Source organism: Moschus berezovskii, chromosome 6, assembly GCF_049115385.1.
Source record: "Moschus berezovskii isolate FMDL1 chromosome 6, NW_MosBer_1.0, whole genome shotgun sequence".
NCBI classification, from domain to species: Eukaryota; Metazoa; Chordata; class Mammalia; order Artiodactyla; family Moschidae; genus Moschus; species Moschus berezovskii.
This window is the reverse complement of record NC_142465.1, coordinates 38,582,126-38,604,340: the sequence shown is the minus strand read 5'-3', so window position 1 is coordinate 38,604,340 and position 22,215 is coordinate 38,582,126. Positions and strand designations below refer to the sequence as shown.

The 22,215-nt window shown below is 35.1% G+C and overlaps 1 protein-coding gene across 1 annotated transcript in view; it reads left to right on the top strand.

Annotated features, from left to right (window-relative positions):
* The window catches only part of ARID2 (AT-rich interaction domain 2), a 194,926-nt gene that overhangs the window by 132,374 nt on the left and 40,337 nt on the right, over positions 1-22,215 (top strand). The window contains exons 12-16 of the mRNA XM_055394039.2: positions 4,491-4,572; positions 6,443-6,577; positions 7,549-7,745; positions 8,009-10,869; positions 20,001-20,149. Of these exons, the coding sequence (XP_055250014.2) occupies positions 4,491-4,572; positions 6,443-6,577; positions 7,549-7,745; positions 8,009-10,869; positions 20,001-20,149 (3,424 nt within the window). The remainder of the gene's footprint in view (positions 1-4,490; positions 4,573-6,442; positions 6,578-7,548; positions 7,746-8,008; positions 10,870-20,000; positions 20,150-22,215) is intronic.

The window sequence follows — 22,215 nt, the reverse complement described above, 5'->3', positions numbered from 1 at the left end:
ATTCTGTTGAGTCTTCCTAAATAATTTTTTGATTGCTCATACTGATAACTCAGTTTGGACCCTCCTCATCTCTCTCCAGTTATCTTGTTCTTCTCTCATTTAATCATGGTCCCTGTCTCTCTTCCTCTCTTCTACTGTAACCCATATTATCAAAAATATATACTCTATGCAAAGTATGCAATATGTATCACCTATTTATTTCCATTATGCCCCTCTGCCATATAATGGAGTTGTATCATATGTGCATTTAACTTAATAGAAGGCATGAAATAAATAGGTAATTTGCTAATTTTAGTGAGCTTTCTCCCATAGGCAATAGATGTTAAAAAGCCGATATGTATTGGAGAATCGATGATAAGAATGTTAATAGTTTCTCAACCTTGAAAAGGAAATGAAACAGTTCATACTGCTAGTTAAGTGGGGAGTGGGCGTATATTTTTTATCCTCAAAGGAGAAACTTTTAAATTAAAATATTAAGTTAATGAAGGCCATTGGGAAACTGTTCAACAGAGTGAAACCAATAAATTATCAGTGATATGCTGAACTATAATAGGTCATTTGAAGAATATTCAGAGGTAATTTTCATGAAAACTCCTTTTGCCTTATTACTGACCTGTGACCTTAACAAGTGAACCCACCCCCCAGCCTAAGAGTTGATCCTCATTGGCAAATGAATAAACTTAAATATTGAGAGTTTCTTGTGTATGTAGTGCCATTGATAGAAGTTTGACTAGGCTTCTAGGAACCTAAAAGAGTTCATTTTTATGCTGGTGAGCACTTTTTTACTTGCTCATCATGAATGACAACTCTGAATTGTTTGATTAGTTACCACTTATAGTTTGGCTTTCCTCCCCATCATTTGTTTAATACTGTTTTCTAATGGAATGGTTATCTTCAAACTCTTAGCTCACTTCCTCTCAGCTATCTGCAAATACTGTGTTTTTGTGATGTATTAAATTGATACTTTTTATATCCTGTGGAATCTTGATACGTAACATTATCCATTTAAAAAATAACACATATTCTTAATATTAGAAATTTTATACTATCCCTCTTTCTCCTTGAACTCAGATCCATCACCCTGTCAATACTTACATAGACATTTTAATTTTAAGGTTTTTCAATTTTGTTACATTATAAAGCACTAAGTGTTAAAAATTTATTTTATTGTTACAAGGTTTAATAATAAACAGTCCATAAAACAATAGTAAATATATTACAAACTTTTATAAATAATTAAATAAAAGAAGCAGTTATTGGAAGTGCATCTCTTAATGAGATGGACAAGACTTTTTCCCCTGGTTTTCTGGAAAGTATTACTCTAGTGTGTCTCAGAGTATTTATGTTGCTAGAATTGCAATTAGTTTCAGCATTAATTTTATCTGTTTTTCCTTTTTATATATTTAAGTTCACATCATTAAATAGTTTATATCAATAAATAGTTGAGAATAGAACTTAAAACTATTATTTTTCAGAATTACCTAAAAATTATTAAAATTGTATTTAATGATCTTTTGAAAATTTGAGTTCTGCTTTGTTTTGTTGAAATCAAAGAATTAATACTTGATTTGTAAAATTATTTATTGCCTGGTTAGTATATGTATTTATTTTTTTAAGTTTATTGAAAACATATCAAAAAATATTAACAAGGTATTAGTGTAATTTAAAGTTGCTACTCTTTCAGTTAGGTGCACCTTGTTTAACTTAATATATTCAGGTAGTGTTAGCACAGTGGTCCTGCAACTTTATGGTGCATCAGAGTCACCCAGTTGGGCTTTCTTGCTGATTTTTTGACTCCATACCCTGAGTTTCTGATTCAGGTGAATTGGAGAATTTTAATTTCTGACAAGTTCCCATGAGATACTGATGGTTCAGGTCAGGGCACAATTACTTTGAGAACCACTGGGTTAGGAAAATTTCAGTAGTCTTCATTTTATAACCACAGTGTTTTTTGATAAAATGCTTTTTGTCATGTGCATGAATACATTTTTGTCAGTCTTGGCACTGGAGATTTACCTCATTCAATTATGGAAAATGTCTGCCATATAACCTAAGTGATAAAGTTAGTCTTTATTAATCAAGGGTATCTTGTCTCAATTTCTGTTATTTAGGAAAAAATCCACTTTATTTTTCAGTCCAAGAAAATATGTTGATTTATGTTCCTGTGAAATCTTCCTTATTTCAGAACTCTAAGATAGTTAAACTTGCCATGAATTTGTCATGTGAATGAAATAAGATGCCACTACCTTCAGTATTTCTTTAAAATATTCTGTGTGCTTTACTTACTCAAGATTCTAACTTAAAAAGTAATACACTCTTTGGTAGTAGTTGAGAGATGCAGGCAGAAAGGACATTAAGCAGAAATTGTCATCACTTTATATTAATAATATATCTGAATTTAGAACATGCCAAAGGACCAGAATACCCAATTTTTAAGGCTGTACATTGCCCTTAACTATAATATGTAAAACACTGGGATAGACCTGAATCCTTACCCTAATACCTTGATTTAAACACATTTTGTGGATACTAATGTTTCTGCTTCTCCTGTTGGTGTTCCAGAGGTATTTATACAATCATCATCATAGCTAACATTTATGTACCTTTCTATGTGCCAGGCATTGTTTTAAGTGACTTACATATTAACTCCTATAATCCTCATAACCATCAATGAGGTCAGTGTCCTGTTTACTTTGCCCCATTTTATAGCCAGAGGGGTTAAGTAGCTTGACCATGGTTACACAGCTAATGAGTGATGGATTTCTTGAGCCAGCCTATCTGGCTCCAGAGTCTTGCATTTAACCATATCTTACAATGTTTGATAGAGTTAATACTGTTCTAAAATGGTTAAAGAGAAGTCATCAAAGAGGTCTTGTTTTCTTTCATCCACAGCAGTTTGAGGAGGGAATATATACAAAACTTTGAAAATCTGGAAATTGATTCCATGTAAAGTATAAGTGCCTTTGTATTCTTTGGAATGTCTTCAGGTATCCTGAAGACAAGGATTCTCAGTTTGTAGCCACTTTCATAGTAATTATATATTTCTAGGTTATACTTTTAATTGTGGATATGTTATTTTTCCTTATGCATTGTTTACAAAGTTTCTCATAATTTCAACATAGTTTGTAATGTTTCCTGCAATTTTTTATCAATTGATTCAGATTTCAGTCAGAGTAGGGTATATTCTTACAGTATAATTGATCAAGAAAAGGGAAATTTCTACATGGATTTAGGCCTTAGAAGGGTATTTTCTGTAACTGTCATCAAGTTAGGAGAAGAAAAAAGATAGGCTGGGGTTGCACAAGAAAAATACCTTTGATTCTAATTATGATGTTCTGTTAAGAAGCAGAATATCACAGTATGTCTTCTGAAATGTGACAGACCTGAATTCAAAGTCAGCACTCCTTAAAAGAAGGCTTTCCAGCTATACTCAGCTCTGCTGTCTCCATCATGTGTTCTTTGTTAATCTCTGAGCTTTAATTTTTTCATTTGCAAAATGGGGACAATTAAATGTAGAACTATATGTGAGATTAAAACAAATCATGTATATGTAAATGGTTTACTAGAAGAGTAAGTATTTAAAAGTGATGGCTGCCGTTAGCTGTATCCCAGTGGAAGCCTGAGGTCTCACCAGACAAAGGTCAGGATTGCTTCAGATCATTCACAGATTAGACTGACTGTGGGGCTCTTCTAGTTCCAATGATTTAGAAATTTATGTTTTGTTTGAGGGTTCTGAGAAGTTTTGCTAAAATGTCACCTGAAAAAAAAGGAAGGTACATTTTGTAGGTTTAAAAAGCATATATTATTAATAATGCTGATTCAATGGTGAAACAATATAATTTTTAATTTATAAATATGTAAGATTCATATTTCATTATAAACTTACTGTAATATGATCACATTTTTATTATCCCATGTTTTTCTTATTTTTATTAGTTCCAACATAGAAGTTGGCTATTTGTTCATTATATCTGGAAATTTTATATATGCCACTTACAGAGTTAATATTTTAAATTCAAAAGTGAAATCATTTTTGATGCAATCTGCTTCTGTAACTCATCTGAGAGAGATGCTTATTTACTGATACATTGTGCTGTGTGTCCTGGGGCTAATTATTTTAATCAAGTTGAGTGTTAGTTTCTTTATGTATACCCACCTCACAGAAGAATTAAAAAGATATTAATAGTATAAAGTTAAAACTCAGTGTCTGAAAATGGGAAAAACAGAGTTTATATTAGTGAAATAATCTATATTATTTGAATGATTGTGAGGTTAACAAAAAATAGTTTGTATGAAGGATCTGAGACAGTGCCTGGTATAATTAATATGTGTTCCATTATAAGTTTCTTTCTCAAATTTCTATATTTTCAATATGTTTATACACCTTTTTAAAAGGTATTCATCGTAAATATTAATTGGTTCCATATCCATGAACTAAATATGGCCTGTAGTTTTAAAAAATGATGTAGCTAATGTATTTTTTTCTTTAGCTTCCAGAGCAGTTGTAGCACAGCATGTTGCTCCACCTCCAGGAATAGTGGAAATAGATAGTGAGAAGTTTGCTTGTCAGTGGTAAGTGGTTTATTTCTATTAAGGCTTTATCCTTGGGAAGAATAAAGCAAATGAGAAAAGGAAATTATTTCAGCAGTCATCCAGAATGTTTTACTCTGTATTTCTTTCTAGTTAGAATAGGATATCATTTATACAAGAAAGGACAGTATAAAATTGCTTCACCTGTATTTTGGATTAGTTTGAAAGTATCAGAATCTTCAGAATTAAAAGTCTTTGATTAAAATTTCATTAAATTACACCACTTCTTTTCAAGTAAAATTTGTGTTAAAAATTTGTCCTTGATTTTGTAGAAAATAAGGTTTGTCGTATTATAGAATTTGTTTTTCTTAATATTTTATTAAAACTGAATTGGACTGACTTCTTAGAACCAGATTTTGTTATTAAATGTCCCTTCTTTTTGACCAAAAGCAAAATTTCTTGTTCATTGCTAGTTAATTTTTTCTTTTTGTGAGTAGTAAGAGGTAACTAATCAAATGATAGAATAACCAGTATGTCTACATTGAAATATCAGTTTTAAAATAATATTTTCTTGAGAAGACTGACTGGTCACATCTCAGCCACTTCCTGAAAAAAATAAATGTAGAATTGGTTAGATTTCATTTTTTCATGGCTAATTGCCTCTACATTGCTTATGAATTTCAACTTAAATTCTTTAGAAGATTAACAGATTGAAATGTAAGATCACTTTTCAGTGATGTATTACTTTAAAAAATTTCTTTCCCTTTTACCCCATTCTCTAACATTTTTCTCCCATTCCATGTTCCTGTCACTTTATGTTCCATATTTTTGGTGCTTTCATATCTGTGTTCCTATGACACTTTTCTCTACTTTTCTACTTTTCTTATATCAGGTTTATGGTAATATCTCTAATTTTTTGCTATTTCTTCATATTCTGTATTGTTACACCTGACGCTTTATACTTGATAAATCTTCCAGTGATATTTGAAAATATTTGTCTTCTATATTGAAACCAAACAGTTTTTTGTGTCTGGTCTATTTGAAAACTCGATACTCAAAGTTATGAAAGTTGGAAAAAATAAGTACTGCATCCACTGTAAAATGTGTGTGTGTTAGTTACAGACTTGGTCTTATTAATGCTTATTTCTGCCATTTCTAGGGAGGAGGAGAAGAGAAGCATTTTAAATTATTTTATCATAATTATCATTTGATTCAGTTAATAGGAAACAGCTGTAGGTTGGCCTGTCTTGTATATATAGAGTGAGTCCTAGAAAGAGTCCTATATGGTTATCTAGGCCTCTAATCCTAACTTATAGCTGAAGTCACTTTATGACAAAGACAAACTGAAGTTTGAATTACCTTGTAATTAATTAGGAGCAGAGTCTCTGAGGTGGGGAAGAGGAGTGTGCAGCATGAGAAGTATCAGTTTTAGGAAGTAGTTAAATGTTTTAGGAGAGTTTTTTTCTGAAGAAATTTGATCCAAGAGCAACAAAAGTTTAGTTGTTTTTCCTTCATTTTTCACATCACCAATAACTCATAATTGGGAGTGTCTGTTATATTTTGATTATTATAAGTCAGGAACCTGAGTATTCACTGAATAAAATTAATGTGTTGTAGAATATTTATTGCCAGCATATCATATCTGCTGATGTATTCACATGTATTTGTGAATATTGGTTTTTATATTTGTGGATAATGATTTTTTATACTAAAATAAGAATGATTAAGTAATCTCTTTTTATTTGATTTAGTCTGCCTAAAACCTAGCTTATATTTTTGCTAATAGCATGAGATAGTGAAATTTGATTAATAAGATATGATTATTAATTTATAACACGTTGCCTTCAAATGGTTAAGTATAGACTCTATAGTATATTGCATAATGCCATGTATTGTTTTTTCCCTCTTTTAGGCTAAATGCTCATTTTGAAGTAAATCCAGATTGTTCCGTCTCTCGAGCAGAAATGTATTCTGAGTACCTATCAACTTGCAGTAAATTGGCTCGTGGTGGAATCCTAACATCAACTGGATTTTATAAATGTCTTAGGTAGGATTTATATTTCTTTAAAGTTAATTCACATACCCCTTGCTCTGCAGAGAACATAACAACTGTCTGTGCTGTGTTTAGTTGCTCAGTCGTGTCCAACTCTTTGGGACCCTATGGACTGTAAGCCTGCCAGGCTCCTCTGTCCATGGGAATTCTCCAGGCAAGAATACTGGAGTGGGTTGCCATGCCCTCCTGCCGGGAGTCTTCCCAACCTGGGGATTGAATCTAGGTCTTCTGCTTTGCGGGCAGATTCTTTACTGTCTGAGCCACCAAGCAAGCCCAGGATTACTGGAGTGGGTAGACTATCCCTTCTCAAAGGGGACTTTTGACCCAGGTTTTGAACTGGGGTCTCTGGCATTGCAGGTGGATTCTTTACCAGCTGAGCTACCCAGGAAGGCCTACCAACTCATCTACCTAGTCTTGAATATCTCCACTACTTAAAGTTTTGTATGGTTAAATTGTAGTGTGGTGGAAGTTTAAATTAAAGGGAATTTTGCTATCAAACATGGTGTTTGTGTTTAAACATTCTGAGGTTTATCAAAGAAAGAAAAGGAAGAAATTAAGTTTACGTTTTTCCTGATACTATGTGTTAAAGACATAGCATTCGCCCTTTTAAATCTTGAATAATAGTCTGTGACTGAGCTCTATCTTCAAACATCATAACTTTTTGATATTTTGCAAAGTTCATAAAATAGGCATTGACTTGATGCAGCATTTTTATTAATTACATATGTAGTAGAATTGTTTTAAACCATACAATGTTAATAATAATGATTTTTGAAATTGGAGAATTGATCTTTTACATTAATATTTAATTCCTTGTTTCCCATCCTTGCAGAATATTTGATTCATACTGGTTCATATATAAGTAGCAGTGAATATACTGTTGCTGTTCGTGTAAACATTATTAAAATTTAGTGTTTTTTGTTAATGTGCTAGTTATTAAAATTGAATGTGTGTGTACTTTACAGAACAGTCTTTCCAAATCATACAGTGAAGAGAGTGGAGGATTCCAGTAACAGTGGGCAGGCGCATATTCATGTAGTAGGAGTAAAACGTAGGGCTATCCCACTTCCCATTCAGATGTACTATCAGCAGCAACCTGTTTCTACTCCCGTTGTTCGTGTTGATTCTGTACCCGATGTATCTCCAAGTCCTTCACCCGCAGGTATTAATTTTTATTGTGATTAAATATTACCAATTTAATAAGAAGGCTAAATGAAAACATGTATTATATGCATTCAAGATGTATAACTTGTCCTTTGTTTTTCAGTAACATTTTATTTCTTGTTCTATTATTTGCTCATATTCATATGATGCAAAGTTGTTAATTTCTTAAAACTGTTTTCTCTTGAAATTAAGTAAAATAATTTCTGTATGCTGCTTTTCAGTCATTTCACTGTGAATTTTAACTTCTCCTCATATTTTCAGGAATCCCTCATGGACCACAAACTGTAGGAAACCATTTTCAGAGGACTCCTGTTACCAACCAATCTTCAAGTTTGACTGCAACACAAATGTCTTTTCCAGTACAAGGTGTTCATACTGTGGCACAGACTGTTTCAAGAATTCCACCAAATCCTTCGGTTCATACCCACCAGCAGCAAAATGCTCCGGTGACCGTCATTCAGAATAAAGCTCCAATTCCTTGTGAAGTCGTTAAGGCTACAGTAATCCAGAACTCTATACCCCAGACAGCAGTTCCTGTTAGTATTGCTGTGGGAGGAGGAGCTGCACAGAGTTCTGTGGTTCAGAATCATAGTACAGGGCCACAGCCTGTTACAGTTGTAAATTCCCAGACACTGCTTCACCATCCATCAGTAATTCCACAGCAGTCTCCATTACACACAGTGGTACCGGGGCAGATACCTTCTGGCACTCCTGTTACAGTGATTCAGCAAGCTGTCCCACAGAGTCATATATTTGGCAGAGTTCAGAACATACCAGCATGTACTTCTACAGTTTCACAGGGTCAACAGTTAATCACCACATCACCCCAACCTGTACAAACTTCATCTCAGCAGACGTCAGCTGGTAGCCAGCCACAGGACGCTGTTATCATAGCACCCCCACAGTATGTAACGACTTCTACATCCAATATTGTCTCAGCAACTTCAGTACAGAATTTTCAGGTAGCTACAGGACAAATGGTTACCATTGCTGGTGTCCCAAGTCCACAACCCTCAAGGGTAGGGTTTCAAAACATTGCACCAAAACCTCTCCCTTCTCAGCAAGTTTCATCAACAGTGGTACAACAGCCTATTCAACAGCCACAGCAGCCAACCCAACAAAGTGTAGTGATTGTAAGCCAGCCAGCTCAACAAGGTCAGACTTACGCACCAGCCATTCACCAAATTGTTCTTGCTAATCCAGCAGCTCTTCCAGCTGGCCAGGCAGTTCAGCTAACTGGACAACCAAACATTACTCCATCTTCCTCACCATCACCTGTCCCAGCTACTGCTAACCAGGTCCCTACTGCCATGTCATCTTCTTCCACCCCTCAACCACAGGGACCACCTCCTACTGTCAGTCAAATGCTGTCTGTGAAAAGGCAGCAACAGCAGCAGCATTCACCAGCACCTCCACAACAGGTACAAGTACAAGTTCAGCAGCCACAACAAGTACAGATGCAAGTTCAACCACAGCAAACGAATGCAGGAGTTGGTCAGCCTGCTTCTGGTGAGTCGAGTCTGATAAAACAGTTGCTGCTTCCAAAGCGTGGTCCTTCAACTCCCGGTGGTAAGCTTATTCTCCCAGCTCCACAGATTCCTCCCCCCAATAATGCAAGAGCCCCTAGTCCTCAGGTGGTGTACCAGGTGGCCAATAACCAAACAGCAGGTTTTGGAGTGCAAGGGCAAACTCCAGCTCAGCAGCTATTGGTTGGGCAGCAAAATGTTCAGTTGGTCCAAAGTGCAATGCCACCCACTGGGGGAGTGCAAACCGTGCCCATCTCAAACTTACAAATATTGCCAGGCCCACTGATCTCAAATAGCCCAGCAACCATTTTCCAAGGGACTTCTGGCAACCAGGTAACCATAACAGTTGTGCCAAATACAAGTTTTGCAACTGCAACTGTGAGTCAGGGAAATACAACTCAGCTCATTGCTCCAGCAGGAATTACCATGAGCGGGACCCAGGCAGGAGTTGGACTTCAGGTGCAAACGCTTCCAGCCACTCAAGCATCTCCAGCTGGACAATCATCTTGTACTACTGCTACTCCCCCATTCAAAGGTGATAAAATAATTTGCCAAAAGGAGGAGGAAGCAAAAGAAGCAACAGGTTTACATGTTCATGAACGTAAAATTGAAGTCATGGAGAACCCATCCTGCAGACGAGGAACCACAAACACCAGCAATGGGGATACAAAGGAAAATGAAATGCAGGTGGGAAGTCTTTTAAATGGGAGAAAATACAGTGACTCAAGTCTACCTCCTTCAAACTCAGGGAAAATTCAAAGTGAGGCTAATCAGTGCTCACTAATCAGTAATGGGCCATCGTTAGAATTAGGTGAGAATGGAGCATCTGGAAAACAGAACTCAGAACAAATGGACATGCAGGATATTAAAAGTGATTTGAAAAAACCTCTAGTTAATGGGATCTGTGATTTTGATAAAGGAGATGGTTCTCATTTAAGCAAAAACATTCCAAATCACAAAACTTCCAATCATGTAGGAAATGGTGAGATATCTCCAATGGAACCACAAGGAACTTTAGATGCCACTCAGCAAGATACTGCCAAAGGTGATCAACTAGAAAGAACTTCTAATGGACCTATATTAACTTTGGGTGTTTCACCATCTGTGAGCAGTATACAGGAGGCCTCAAATGTGGCAACACAGCAGTTTAGTGGTACTGATTTGCCTAATGGACCTCTAGCTTCAAGTTTGAATTCAGATGTGCCTCAGCAACGCCCAAGTGTAGTTGTCTCACCACATTCTGCAACCTCTGTCATACAGGGGCATCAAATCATAGCCGTTCCCCACTCAGGATCAAGAGTGTCCCATTCTCCTGCCCTGTTCTCTGACGTTCGGTCTACAAATGGCACAGCAGAATGCAAAACTGTAAAGAGGCCAGCAGAGGATAATGATAGGGAAACAGTCACAGGAATTCCAAATAAAGTGGGAGTTAGAATTGTTACAATCAGTGACCCCAACAATGCTGGCTGCAGTGCAACGATGGTTGCGGTGCCAGCAGGAGCAGATCCAAGCACTGTAGCTAAAGTAGCAATAGAAAGTGCTGTTCAGCAGAAGCAGCAGCATCCACCAACATACGTACAGAATGTGGTCCCACAGGTGAGTCATTGTCCTGTCATATTTCTCTTAAAAAATTCTGATGTGTAAATATGATTTTATGGGGAAATGCACTGTTCTTCCATGTTTTACCTTGAAAAGGTAATTGGGAGGACCTAGCAATGTACTCAAGCTGTCATGCTCTTTTATTTTTCTCTGTTCTTTGTAATATTGAACAGTTTTCAGTTGTTAACTTAAACACATGATTTAAAGCAGTGGTCCCCAACTTTTTGGGCACCAAGGACCTGTTTCATGGAAGACAGTTTTTTCCCCATCCCTGAGGTGGGGTGGGGGAAATGTGAAGGTTCAGGAGGTAATACAGATGATGGGAGCAGCAGGTGACTCTTCCCTTGCTAGCCCACCACTCACCTCATGCTGTGCCACCTGATTCCTATCAGGCCACTGACAAGGGGTTGAGGACCCCTGGTTTAAAGCATTTTTCTATTTTGTTGTACACGCAAATTAGTAATTTTGTAGAGCCAAGATAGAGAAGTACTTGTCATCTAACATTTTAGGGGGTATTTTTAAAATTAACTTGGTCTTGTTTGGGAGAGGTTTGCTAAGAGTACACCAGAAGGGAATTTCTGATTTTGATTTTGACATGAGTGTACCTTTGAGGCTTCTTTCACAGTACTTTTGTAAAAAAAAAAAAAAAAGTGAATTCCATAAGAATTTTGTCAAGTGTGTTCTTATTATCTTAGGTATTGAATTAGTTGCCTTTATTCTTTAAAAAGGTTTATTATAATTTCAACTTGTTTCAGCTATTCTGGTATTTAAAATTTTGTGTCTCTTATTCCTTTGCTCTATTTATTCCCTTTTAAATATCTACTATCCTCTCTGCATGCCTCAGTAAATAAAAGTGTTCTCTAAAATCAATGCTACTGTATTGAGGATCCAATCAGCCTATAAAGATTTTAAGGACAACCTTATATGCTGTTTCTTGGATTACTACTACTTCATTCTTTGTTTCCTAATTACTACACAGCCAGAACCTTCTGTGACTGTTGCCAACTCTGCTAGCACTCTCTGTCTTGGGTTTTTTCTCTGTGCTTCTGATGATAATAGCAGATTGTGTTTGTATTGTTACCAATCTAGATGACAAGAGAGGGGTGGCAGTAGGGAAGCAAAATGGAAGATGAGAAAGCAAAGAATACCTTGCTTAGAACATCATTCACTAATGTGCATCTTCATGTGAATGGGTAAAGCTGGACAGTGCTGCTCTGGGAGCATAATGAGTTTTTTAATTCATATATTAGTATTGCTTAGATCTATTTCAAGGTATCTAAATAGGTTGAGGATTCTTCAGTGTATATTATGTACATGGCAATAATTAATATGGAGTTTTTGTGGAAAATACCAAATCATTTTTATTCAAGCTTCTACAGGTTGAGTTTTTCATTTATTAAAGCACACGAAAACATTTTTAATAATGCAATATCTAACATATACTAAGCATTCAGCACATTTTTTTTATTTTTAACAATTTCCCAGTTCATCTTATGTGTTCCACTTTTTTCCTTTTAGATTCCCTTGTAATCCTAAAGAGTTATAGTAGACCAAGCCAGATTAGAGAAAACCTCCTTTACTATGAAATTGCTTCATCCACCCTTGTTTATTGTGTCCTTTAACCCTCCAATGTGGTTATGTTCAATAATGATACCTAAACAACAAAAAACAAGCAATACTAGCTAAGACTAGGACCTGTGTTAGGAATTTTGCACTATTTTGTCATTTGATTCACAGGGAAACTCTTATTAGGTAAACATTATAATTTTTATTTTAGAGAAGAGGTCTCGCAATGCTAAATAACTGGCCCAAGGTTACCAACTAATATGAGGTGGTACAGGACTGAAATCTGGTGTGTCTGAAACCAGAGGTCGTGCTCTTAACCCATTTGCCACTATTCTAAAAGATTTCTTTGTAAAATCCTAGATATTCCTTTTATATGTAACATTATTTTAATGACTAGGTTATAGGATATAAGTATCACTGAAAGATAATTTCAGGATCACAATGCTAGAATGTAACATGCTGGCCATATATACATCTAATTCAAGCCATAAAATTAATATATTTTCAGTTCAGTTCAGTTGCTCAGTCATGTCCGACTCTTTGCGACCCCACGAACCGCAGCACGCCAGGCCTCCCTGTCCATCACTAACTCCTGGAGTACACCCAAACCCATGTCCATTGAGTCAGTGATGCTTACTCCTAATCTAAAAATGTGTATAAACTTTTATGTATTCTCCCCGAGAATGTAGTTTATTTCAAACAACTATAGTCTTTATTTTTGAAGTTGGTATTTTGTTGGCATGTAGAAATGTAAAACTTTGCAAGGAAATAGAGACATAGGATACATACATTCTATAAGAATTAGAAACAAAAGAGGATATCTGTGTATAACTCTTAGGACAATGCCTAATATAGTCTGGCGCTCAATAATGATGCAAATATATTTTATCTTCGGTGGCTCAGACAGTAAAGAATGTGCCTACAACGCAGGAGACCCAGGTTCAGTACCTGTGTCAAGAAGATTCCCTGGCGAAGGGAATGGCAACCCACTCTAGTATTCTTGCCTGGAGAATCCCATGGACAGAGGAGCCTGGTGGGCTACAGTCCATAGAGTCACAAAGAATTAGACACGACTGAGCAACTAACATGTAGGATAAAGTACCTATAAAGGCTAAAAAATTACCAGCTGCTCAAGATGGTATCATAAGTTTCCTTTGAAGGGAGGCTGTTGGACCTTCTTAAGAGCCTGTTAATAAAAACTATTTCCACTGTTGTCCAGATTCTTTAAATTTCTTTATATAGTCTTAGAATTGCAATTTAGACCTTGGTTTAATACCATTTTATCCAGTATTTGATTTGGCACGTTAAACGGGTAGATGAAATAGAGGAATTTAAATGTGATTTTTTTTTTTAAAGCCATACTTTGTTATTTTATACCATTTCAAAGGGTGGGGGATGTTAAGGAGGAACCTTTACACCAAGAAGGAACCTCTAGACTTGCAGAATGCTCAGGGCTGGAAAGACTGCAGGGAAATATCCCTGCTGAGAATGGCCAACAGGTAATCCTTCCTAATACCATTGTTATTTAATATTTCTTTTCTCAGTTTTGTTCCTTCTCACTCTCACTAATTAGCTGTATTAATTTTATTACAGAAAAGGTACTAGGAACAAATAAAGGGGAAAGAAATATGAAAGTAAATGGTATAACCATATATTTTGTATTTAAATGGTATTTAGCTGAGTATGAAATAACCGTACTTAACTTCAAGGTACATTTCTTTATTTATAACTACTTATTTTCAATCTGCCAAAATATGGATACTGTTTCTGAGCCCTGCTCTCTTCTACTATTCGTGAAATTTTATCACTATTCATGAAATTCATGGTACTAGATTGGCAATACGGAGAAGGCAATGGCACCCCATTCCAGTACTCTTGCCTGGAAAATCCCATGGATGGAGGAACCTAGAGGGCTGCAGCCCATGGGGTTGCTGAGGGTCAGACACGACTGAGCTACTTCACTTTCGCTTTTCACTTTCATGCATTGGAGAAGGAAATGGCAACCCTCTTCAGTGTTCTTGCCTGGAGAATCCCAGGGACAGGGGAGCCTGGTGGGCTGCTGTCTATGGGGTTGCACAAAGTCGGACACGACTGAAGTTACTTAGCAGCAGCAGATTGGCTATATGCCAATAAAAATGGAAAACATTAATTATACTTAACAGAAGACTTGTCTTTTTCAGAAGCATATAAAACACATGTTGAATATATCTGTGTCTGTTCACCCTGTGGTCTGATGTCATGCCTAATTCTTGTATATAAAAATAGTTTACTTAAGGATGTACTTATGTAAGGCATTTTATAGATGCTGCTCCTTAGTTTCCTGTCCTTCATATATGAATCCTTTCTGATACGATGCTAACATTGAATATGGATATCTTCCTGGTCCCTTTCATTATTTGATAAAGAGTTTAAAAAGTTATCCAACCCATCAGAAAGCATATCTGCAATCTCAGGGGGGCTATGTCTAGTCATAACCATAGAAGATCATTTTAGCAAGAGTCACAGGAATATCATTTCAATTTTTTTTTAAGCATATTACTGCTCAGATTTGTAGACTAGCAGTGAAAGTGAAAGAAAGTGAAGTCACTCAGTCGTGTCCGACTCTTTGCGACCCCATGGACTGTAGCCTACCAGGTTCCTCCATCCATGGGATTTTCCAGGCAAGAATACTGGAGTGGTTTGCCATTTCCTTCTCCAGGAGATCTTCCCAACCCAGGGATTCAATCCGGGTCTCCCGCATTGCAGGCACACTCTTTACTGTCTGAGCCACCAGGGAAGCTAGTAGTACATTGTAATAATTAAGAAAATCATTAGCACTAAATGTTTTTTTCATTTACACTTCAATGTGTTCCATTTATAAGATAGACTTTGTATGTGTTGACTGTCTAGTTATACTTAATAAGAGGACTTGGATAGGTTATGAAAATGAGGGAATATTAGTACAGAAAGAACCTTAGATACTAGCTTGTCCATAACCCTTTTTAAAGAGTTGAATTAACTTTCCCACACTCATAAAGATCTCTTTTCCAGTGATTTGTCTTAATTCTGTTCTGTAAAGATGTGTATTTTGTTTAGACTAAGTGTAACCTCTTTAATACCACATTTAGAATAAATTTAGTTCTTGTTCCTTACAAGCATTTAAAAGTATCTCTACTTACTCTTTAGAGTGTATTTTCCTAATTCTTTCAATTAGACCTTAGGTGTTACAGTGTCTGGTTTATTCTTTATTAATATGTGTTTAAGAACTTCAAATCCCAAGTCTTAGAAAATAACATCAGTACAGTATAGAAGTTTCAGCCACAGATTACTCTTGAAAAGATGATAAAGGAAGGCAAGATTATAATTTCTTATTTTAACAAAAGGAAATATCTTTGCCAAAAACAAAATTGCTACATTAACGTTTTAGATAATTTTACATTACAAAAGGAATCACAGAATTAGTTCATATTCTTTGTATAATTTTACTTTTCTGGTCACACACTACTATAGAGGTACTAGAATACGAAAAGTTAGTTCTTCAGTAGAGCAGAACAAAGAATGGTATTAAACAATATTCCTCAAGAGCGATCATTCCTAAAACATGATTTTGAGACCACTTTTACATTTATATTTAAGTTAGGGTTATGGGTTAATGATCAGGCACTTTTACATCCTAAAAGAAATATATTTTGCATTTTATGTAAAAGACCTAGTTCTTAAAACATAATTTTCAGTTCAGTCGCCTAGTTGTATCCGACTCTTTGTGACCCCATGAACCACAGCAAGTAGTACTTTAAAAAGCATACAATGCAATGTAAACAATTAAAAATTAGTTTTGTTGAAAGAAATATGTAATTTTCTAATATAGAAGAAAATTAAAAAATACTACTTTCAGTTCAATTGCTCAGTTGTGTCCGACTTTTTGCAGCCCCATGGTCTGCAGCACGCCAGGCTTCCTTGTCCATCACCAACTCCCAGAACTTGCTCAAACTCATGTCCATCGAGTCGGTGATGCCATCCAACCATCTCATCCTCTGTTGTCCCCTTCTCCTCCTGCCTGCAGTCTTTCCCAGCATCAGGGTCTTTTCCAATGAGTCAGTTCTTCACATCAGGCTGAAGTCCTGGAGCTTCAGCTTCAGCATCAGTCCTTCTAATGAATATTCAGGACTGATTTCATTTAGTATAGACTGGTTGGAACTCCTTGCTGACCAAGGCACTCTCAAGAGTCTTCTCCAACACCACAGTTCAAAAGCATCAGTGCTTCGGCACTCAGCTTTCACTATTCCAACTCTCACATCCATACATGACTACTGGAAAAACCATAACTTTGACTAGACAGACCTTTGTTGGCAAAGTAATGTCTCTGCTTTATAACATGGTGTCTAGGTTGGTCATAGCTTTTCTTCCAAGGAGCAGGCATCTTTTAATTTCTTGGCTGTAGTCACCATCTGCAGTGATTTTGGAGCCCAAGAAAATAACGTCTCTCACTGTTTCCATTGTTTCCCCATCTATTTGCCATGAAGTGATGGGACCAGGTGCCATGATCTTAGTTTTCTAAATGTTGAGTTTTAAGCCAACTTTCACTCTCATCAAGAGGCTCTTTAGTTTCTCTTCACTTTCTGCCATAAGGGTGGTATCATCTGCATTTCTGAGGTTATTGATACTTCTCCTGGTAAAGTAAATATACTGCTTCATTCAAAGAAAATGCGAGTCTTGGAATTTTTCATTTGGTATTTTCTATAAGTAGTTTAACTTTCCTGGTGGCTCAGACAGTAAAGCATCTGCCTACAATGAGGGAGACCCGGGTTCAATCCCTCGGTGGGGAAGATCCCCTGGAGAAGGAAATGGCAACCCACTCCATTATTCTTGCCTGGAAAATCCCATGGAGGAGCCTGGTAGACTACAGTCCATGGGGTCGCAGAGTTGGACACGACTGAGCAACGTCACTTTCACTTTCATAAGTAGTTTAATTCATTTTGTTGTTATATTTAGCTTTGGTTTTTTATTATTTGTTTACTTTATATTGTGAAAATTTTAGACATACACAAGAGTAGAGGCTTACTGGCCTTCACCCAACCTTATCCTTCACCCAGCTTTAAATATTATTACCATTGCCTTTCTAGTTTCATGTCTTCTTCACCACCGTTTTTCCCCTGCAGTAAAGTAACTCCCAAAGATTTCAAGTTACTAATAAATACTTCAGTATGTATTTATAATACCAAATCACACCTAACAAAAAATAGTACTTTCTTAATATTGCATGACACTCAGTTTGTTCTTAGTCTTTAAAAATGTGTTTTTATAAATTTTGATTGAATTAAGATCCAGAGAACACCAGATGCAATGTGTAAACAATTTTCTGCACATTGCATTTGGTTAATATGTCTTTTATTCATTCTTAATTGAACAGTTTGCATTAACTTCAGTCATCCTTGCCGCATCCTCATGAATCATTAACAGTTGGGGCTAAATACCCTACGATTCCTTGTTATTAAACTTTCCTGTATGAAACCGATTAGAGTTCTACAATGAAGAAAAAAATAAGATAAAGCTTTGTTAGCATATAAAAACAAAAATTAATTTAAAAGTATATGACAAGCTAGTCAATAAAATACCTAGGGTAAATGGTAATAGTGTAGGAAACCAGAAAGTTCATTCTGAGGGAATTTGATAGCTCTATCAGATTTACCCTTTAATTATAATTCTGAGATTATATTTCTGTTACTCTTAAATATTTGTATTTGATTCAAATGATCCTTTTGGTTGCTCCTACTTACTGGAATTGCATGGATTTTTTTATCAAGTAGTTTCATTTTAAGGAAACAGTTTGACTTTTTTTTTCCTGGTAAATACATTGATTCTAATGTTATTCTTCCCTTCCTTTCTCTCTGATCCCAACCCCCGTGTCTGCTTTCTCACTGTTAGTTTTTATGATTTTAAGAATTCACAGGTGAATAATTGTCAGATTCTTGTTCCAGCTTTAACTAGTGCTAGATAATTTAACTATTGCTAGATAATTAACTTTAACTATTGCTAAATAATTGGACTTACTGATCTGTTCTTGTCAAGTGAACTCATCATCTTTCCTACAAAATGCGGTTTCACTCTGGACTTCTCTATTAGCATAAATAATAATAGTAACAATTGCCATTTATTGAGAATCTAGAGCTAGGCTCTTGCTGTAGAGTTTCTGTAGTCTTCCTGCCATCCCAGAAGTTAGATTTTATTACACTTTCTCAATGAGGGAATTGAGAATCAAAGATGTTATGTAGTTTGCCCAGGGTCACATAGCTGGTTAAAAGGCAGATTGAAATTCTGAGTCCTGTTCTATCAAGCAGGAAAGTCTAACTTCTAGCCATTGTTACCTGTACTGCCCTAAAATGCATGGTTTTCATGCGTGTATATATTTTCTTACTAACAATATTAGAAAATCATAAGGATGAGACTCTGTTATAAAAACAACTTCAATCACATCTCAAAGTAAATTTTTTTTTCCTTAGAACTCGAAAGTTCTTATGATTCCACATTTCTAAAAACCTTCACTCTTGGCCCTTTATTCTTTTCCTTTGTTCATTTTTATGCTATGGCCTTATCTGTTTCTGTTTTGTCTATTTTTAAAAAAATTACTATGACTTTCCAATAAGAGGTTTTCAGCAAGTTTTAGCTTAGTTTTCCTCCACTGTTTCCAATATCACTTTATAAATAAGCAAATACATTTAATATTTTCCCAGAGTTTAAATGTATTTCCTTTAAACAATGCTTTGAAAATGGTATGCTAATCATTTCTGTGAGGAATTTAACATTATTTTTTCCTTTGTGCTATGTATGTTATGAGTGAAATCTGAGTTAAACCTCAAAATGTATTGTTTCAAAGTGTTTTAAGCTACATTATAATTTTGTGTTTTTCAGAGAGAAAAGGATGGTATATAAAGGAAAAAAGTGTAGCTTATATTTAGAAAATTTATGCATACAATTAGAATCCTTTTCTTGTATAATCCATCAAAATTTATAACAGAGCACCTTTCAAGATTGAAGTTGTTAGTTAAAATAACTTTTACTGCAAAGTAATATTTACAGCATTCTACTTAAATGGTTACATCATTCTTGACATTTGGAATTCCCTTTGATTTTTACTATATATGGTTTTATGTTACTCTTTACAATCTTAAAGGAGATTATTATACAAAGAAATAATAATTTACAGTTGATTTTTTTTCTTGTGAAGAATATATGTAAGTAAATAAAATGGATGCATTTATAATTTTTTTCTGTTTAATCTATAGTTGTATTTCTACCCAATTTTATTAGTATAAAAATCTTTAATTCTAAGTTATGTGTATTCTGTGACAGTAACAATGCAATCTTGCCTCTGTGATTCATATGAAATGAATTTGACTTCCTAAATATGTTTCTGAAATTACTTATCTTCTTAAAGAGTATCCAAAAGGTAGTCATTAAAACTCCCAAGTGTGAATTTTATGTTGAAAGTGTATAACTATCACTGTAATCAAATTCACAAACCTATACTATATGAATGTCTTTCAGTGTCATTTCACAAACTGTGTGGTTTGTCTTTTTCACAGAACACTCCAATGACACCTTCACCAGCTGTTCAAGTTCAGAGCCAGCCTAACAGTTCTCAGCCTTCTCCATTCAGTGCATCTAGTCAGCATGGAGATCCAGTGAGAAAACCTGGGCACAACTTCATGTGTCTTTGGCAGTCTTGTAAAAAGTAAATGGCAATTCTATTTGATGTACATAAATGCTCTTTTTTTTATGGAATATCTTTGTATTTAAATTTCTATTTATGATTTCATGAAAATTTTCTTTTGAAATCACTAACTTTTTAGCAAAAATATTTCATGTTGAAAGTAATATTTATGCAGATCCAGTGTTCCTAAAGAAATTTATATAAATGTTGGGAAGAGCTTCACTGCCTTATGGTAGTTACCAGAGAATGTTTAACTATTAGATTTTAACAAAAGAAAATCAGCTAAGAATTTTACGTTATATTTGGCTATGAAAAGAAATTTTTTTTTGAAAAGAAGTTTTTTAAAGTGGCTTGCAGTTAGTGGCAGCCATAGGATTTCTATATAACAGACACTTAAAGATATCTGTTAGGAAGAATGATTTGTCTTCAATTTAAGTTGGAGATGGACACACCATGAAAATTTTTAATGTTATATTATCTCACAGTTTAATAACTAATAAGTGGAATTGAATTTCTTAAACAAGGCTTTCTTAGACTTGAAGGAGAACTTGAGAATAATACTAAACTTGAGAGTAATATTGTTTAAACTAAAATCTCAGTTCCTTTAACAGTATTCAGCTAAGAATCTTGACCTTGTCACTTTTAGAGCTCTAAGACTAAGATGCACACAATATCCCTCATTTTTTTTTTTTTTTTAGATATCAAGATTCCATTTTACTTTTCTTAACTATAGTGGAAATTACTGTGTCCTATTAAAAATTATATTTCCTATTCATAATTTTTCTGATATAGACATATTTCATATATAGATTTGTTGTAAGATTGTGGCTATCAGTGTAGCCTAGGGACTATTGATAATATGCAGAATTTCTTTGGACAGTGTTTACCAAACTTTAAATCTCAACCCGTTAGTGGGGTAGGAAATCATTTTGGCATGTCTACCAGGAGGGTTTTGCTTGTTTTTCTTTTCAATGAAAAAGTGAATAAAATATCTCGGATTCCATTATTTTGCTAGGGGTAAGTATTGTTTTTATTTATATATGTATATAAGTATGTGTATCTAGACCATAGTGTAAAATCTGTCAAAAGGGTTTTTTTAAACTAGTGCTTTATGTTTCCTCTGATTATTTCTTTCATTTATTTAATAACTTTTTTAATGTTTATATTGTAAGTTAATTTGCAACTTTTTTTTTTTTAAGATTTTTGTTTTAGTTTTTCATCACAAAATAGTAGCTGATGGAGTACGTAGTCAGTTCGTGCTATTTGTTCACTAAAACGTTTGGGAGTAGCTTCTTTAGATGAAGTGTTGAGAGTATTTCAACAAAAAAAATCACTGAAAGGGTTAATCAATCTAAATGCATGACAGTTTCCCATCTTGTTAGTAAGACTGTTGTTACAAAATTTGAATGGTATATCTCGTCTTTTTAAGTCTTTCCAGAAAAATACTCAACAAGATTTCTTAGACATGGTCAATTTTTAAGGTCAGTTTTAGATACTACATTGATAATTAGTTGAGTTTGATTCTGCAGATATTTATTGAAGACCCTCTAGAAGGGTTCATGTGTTAGGAGGTAGAGATATAAAGATCACTCTCAACTTTTAGGGAAGCACATGCAAAAAAAAAAGACAGTTTAAATAAGTACTATAAAAATAGTTTCTATGTTATAGCATTATTGGCAGTATAATGGACAGAATGTAATGCTAGGATGGTTAAAATGTTTTGTTATAAATGTTACTTTTGAATTGGTTCTTAAAGTATGAGTAGGAGTTTGTCATGCAAAAATAATTTCATTCATAATAGCAAGTGCAGGGAATTATAGAAGGAACTATTTATGCCCAGGGAACTGTGAGAAGCTTAGGATATCAATAGCATAAGGACAGGAGAGTAAAGGCTTTTATTACACTTGACCTTTCATATCTTCAGGGCTTCCCAGGTGGCTCATTGGTAAAGAATCTGCCTGCAATGCAGGGGATGCAAGTTCAATCCCTGGGTCAGGAAGATCCCCTGGAGTACCTAATAGCAACCCACTGCAGTATTCTTGCCTGGGAAATGCCATGGATCGAGGAGCCTGGTGGGCTAATGTCCA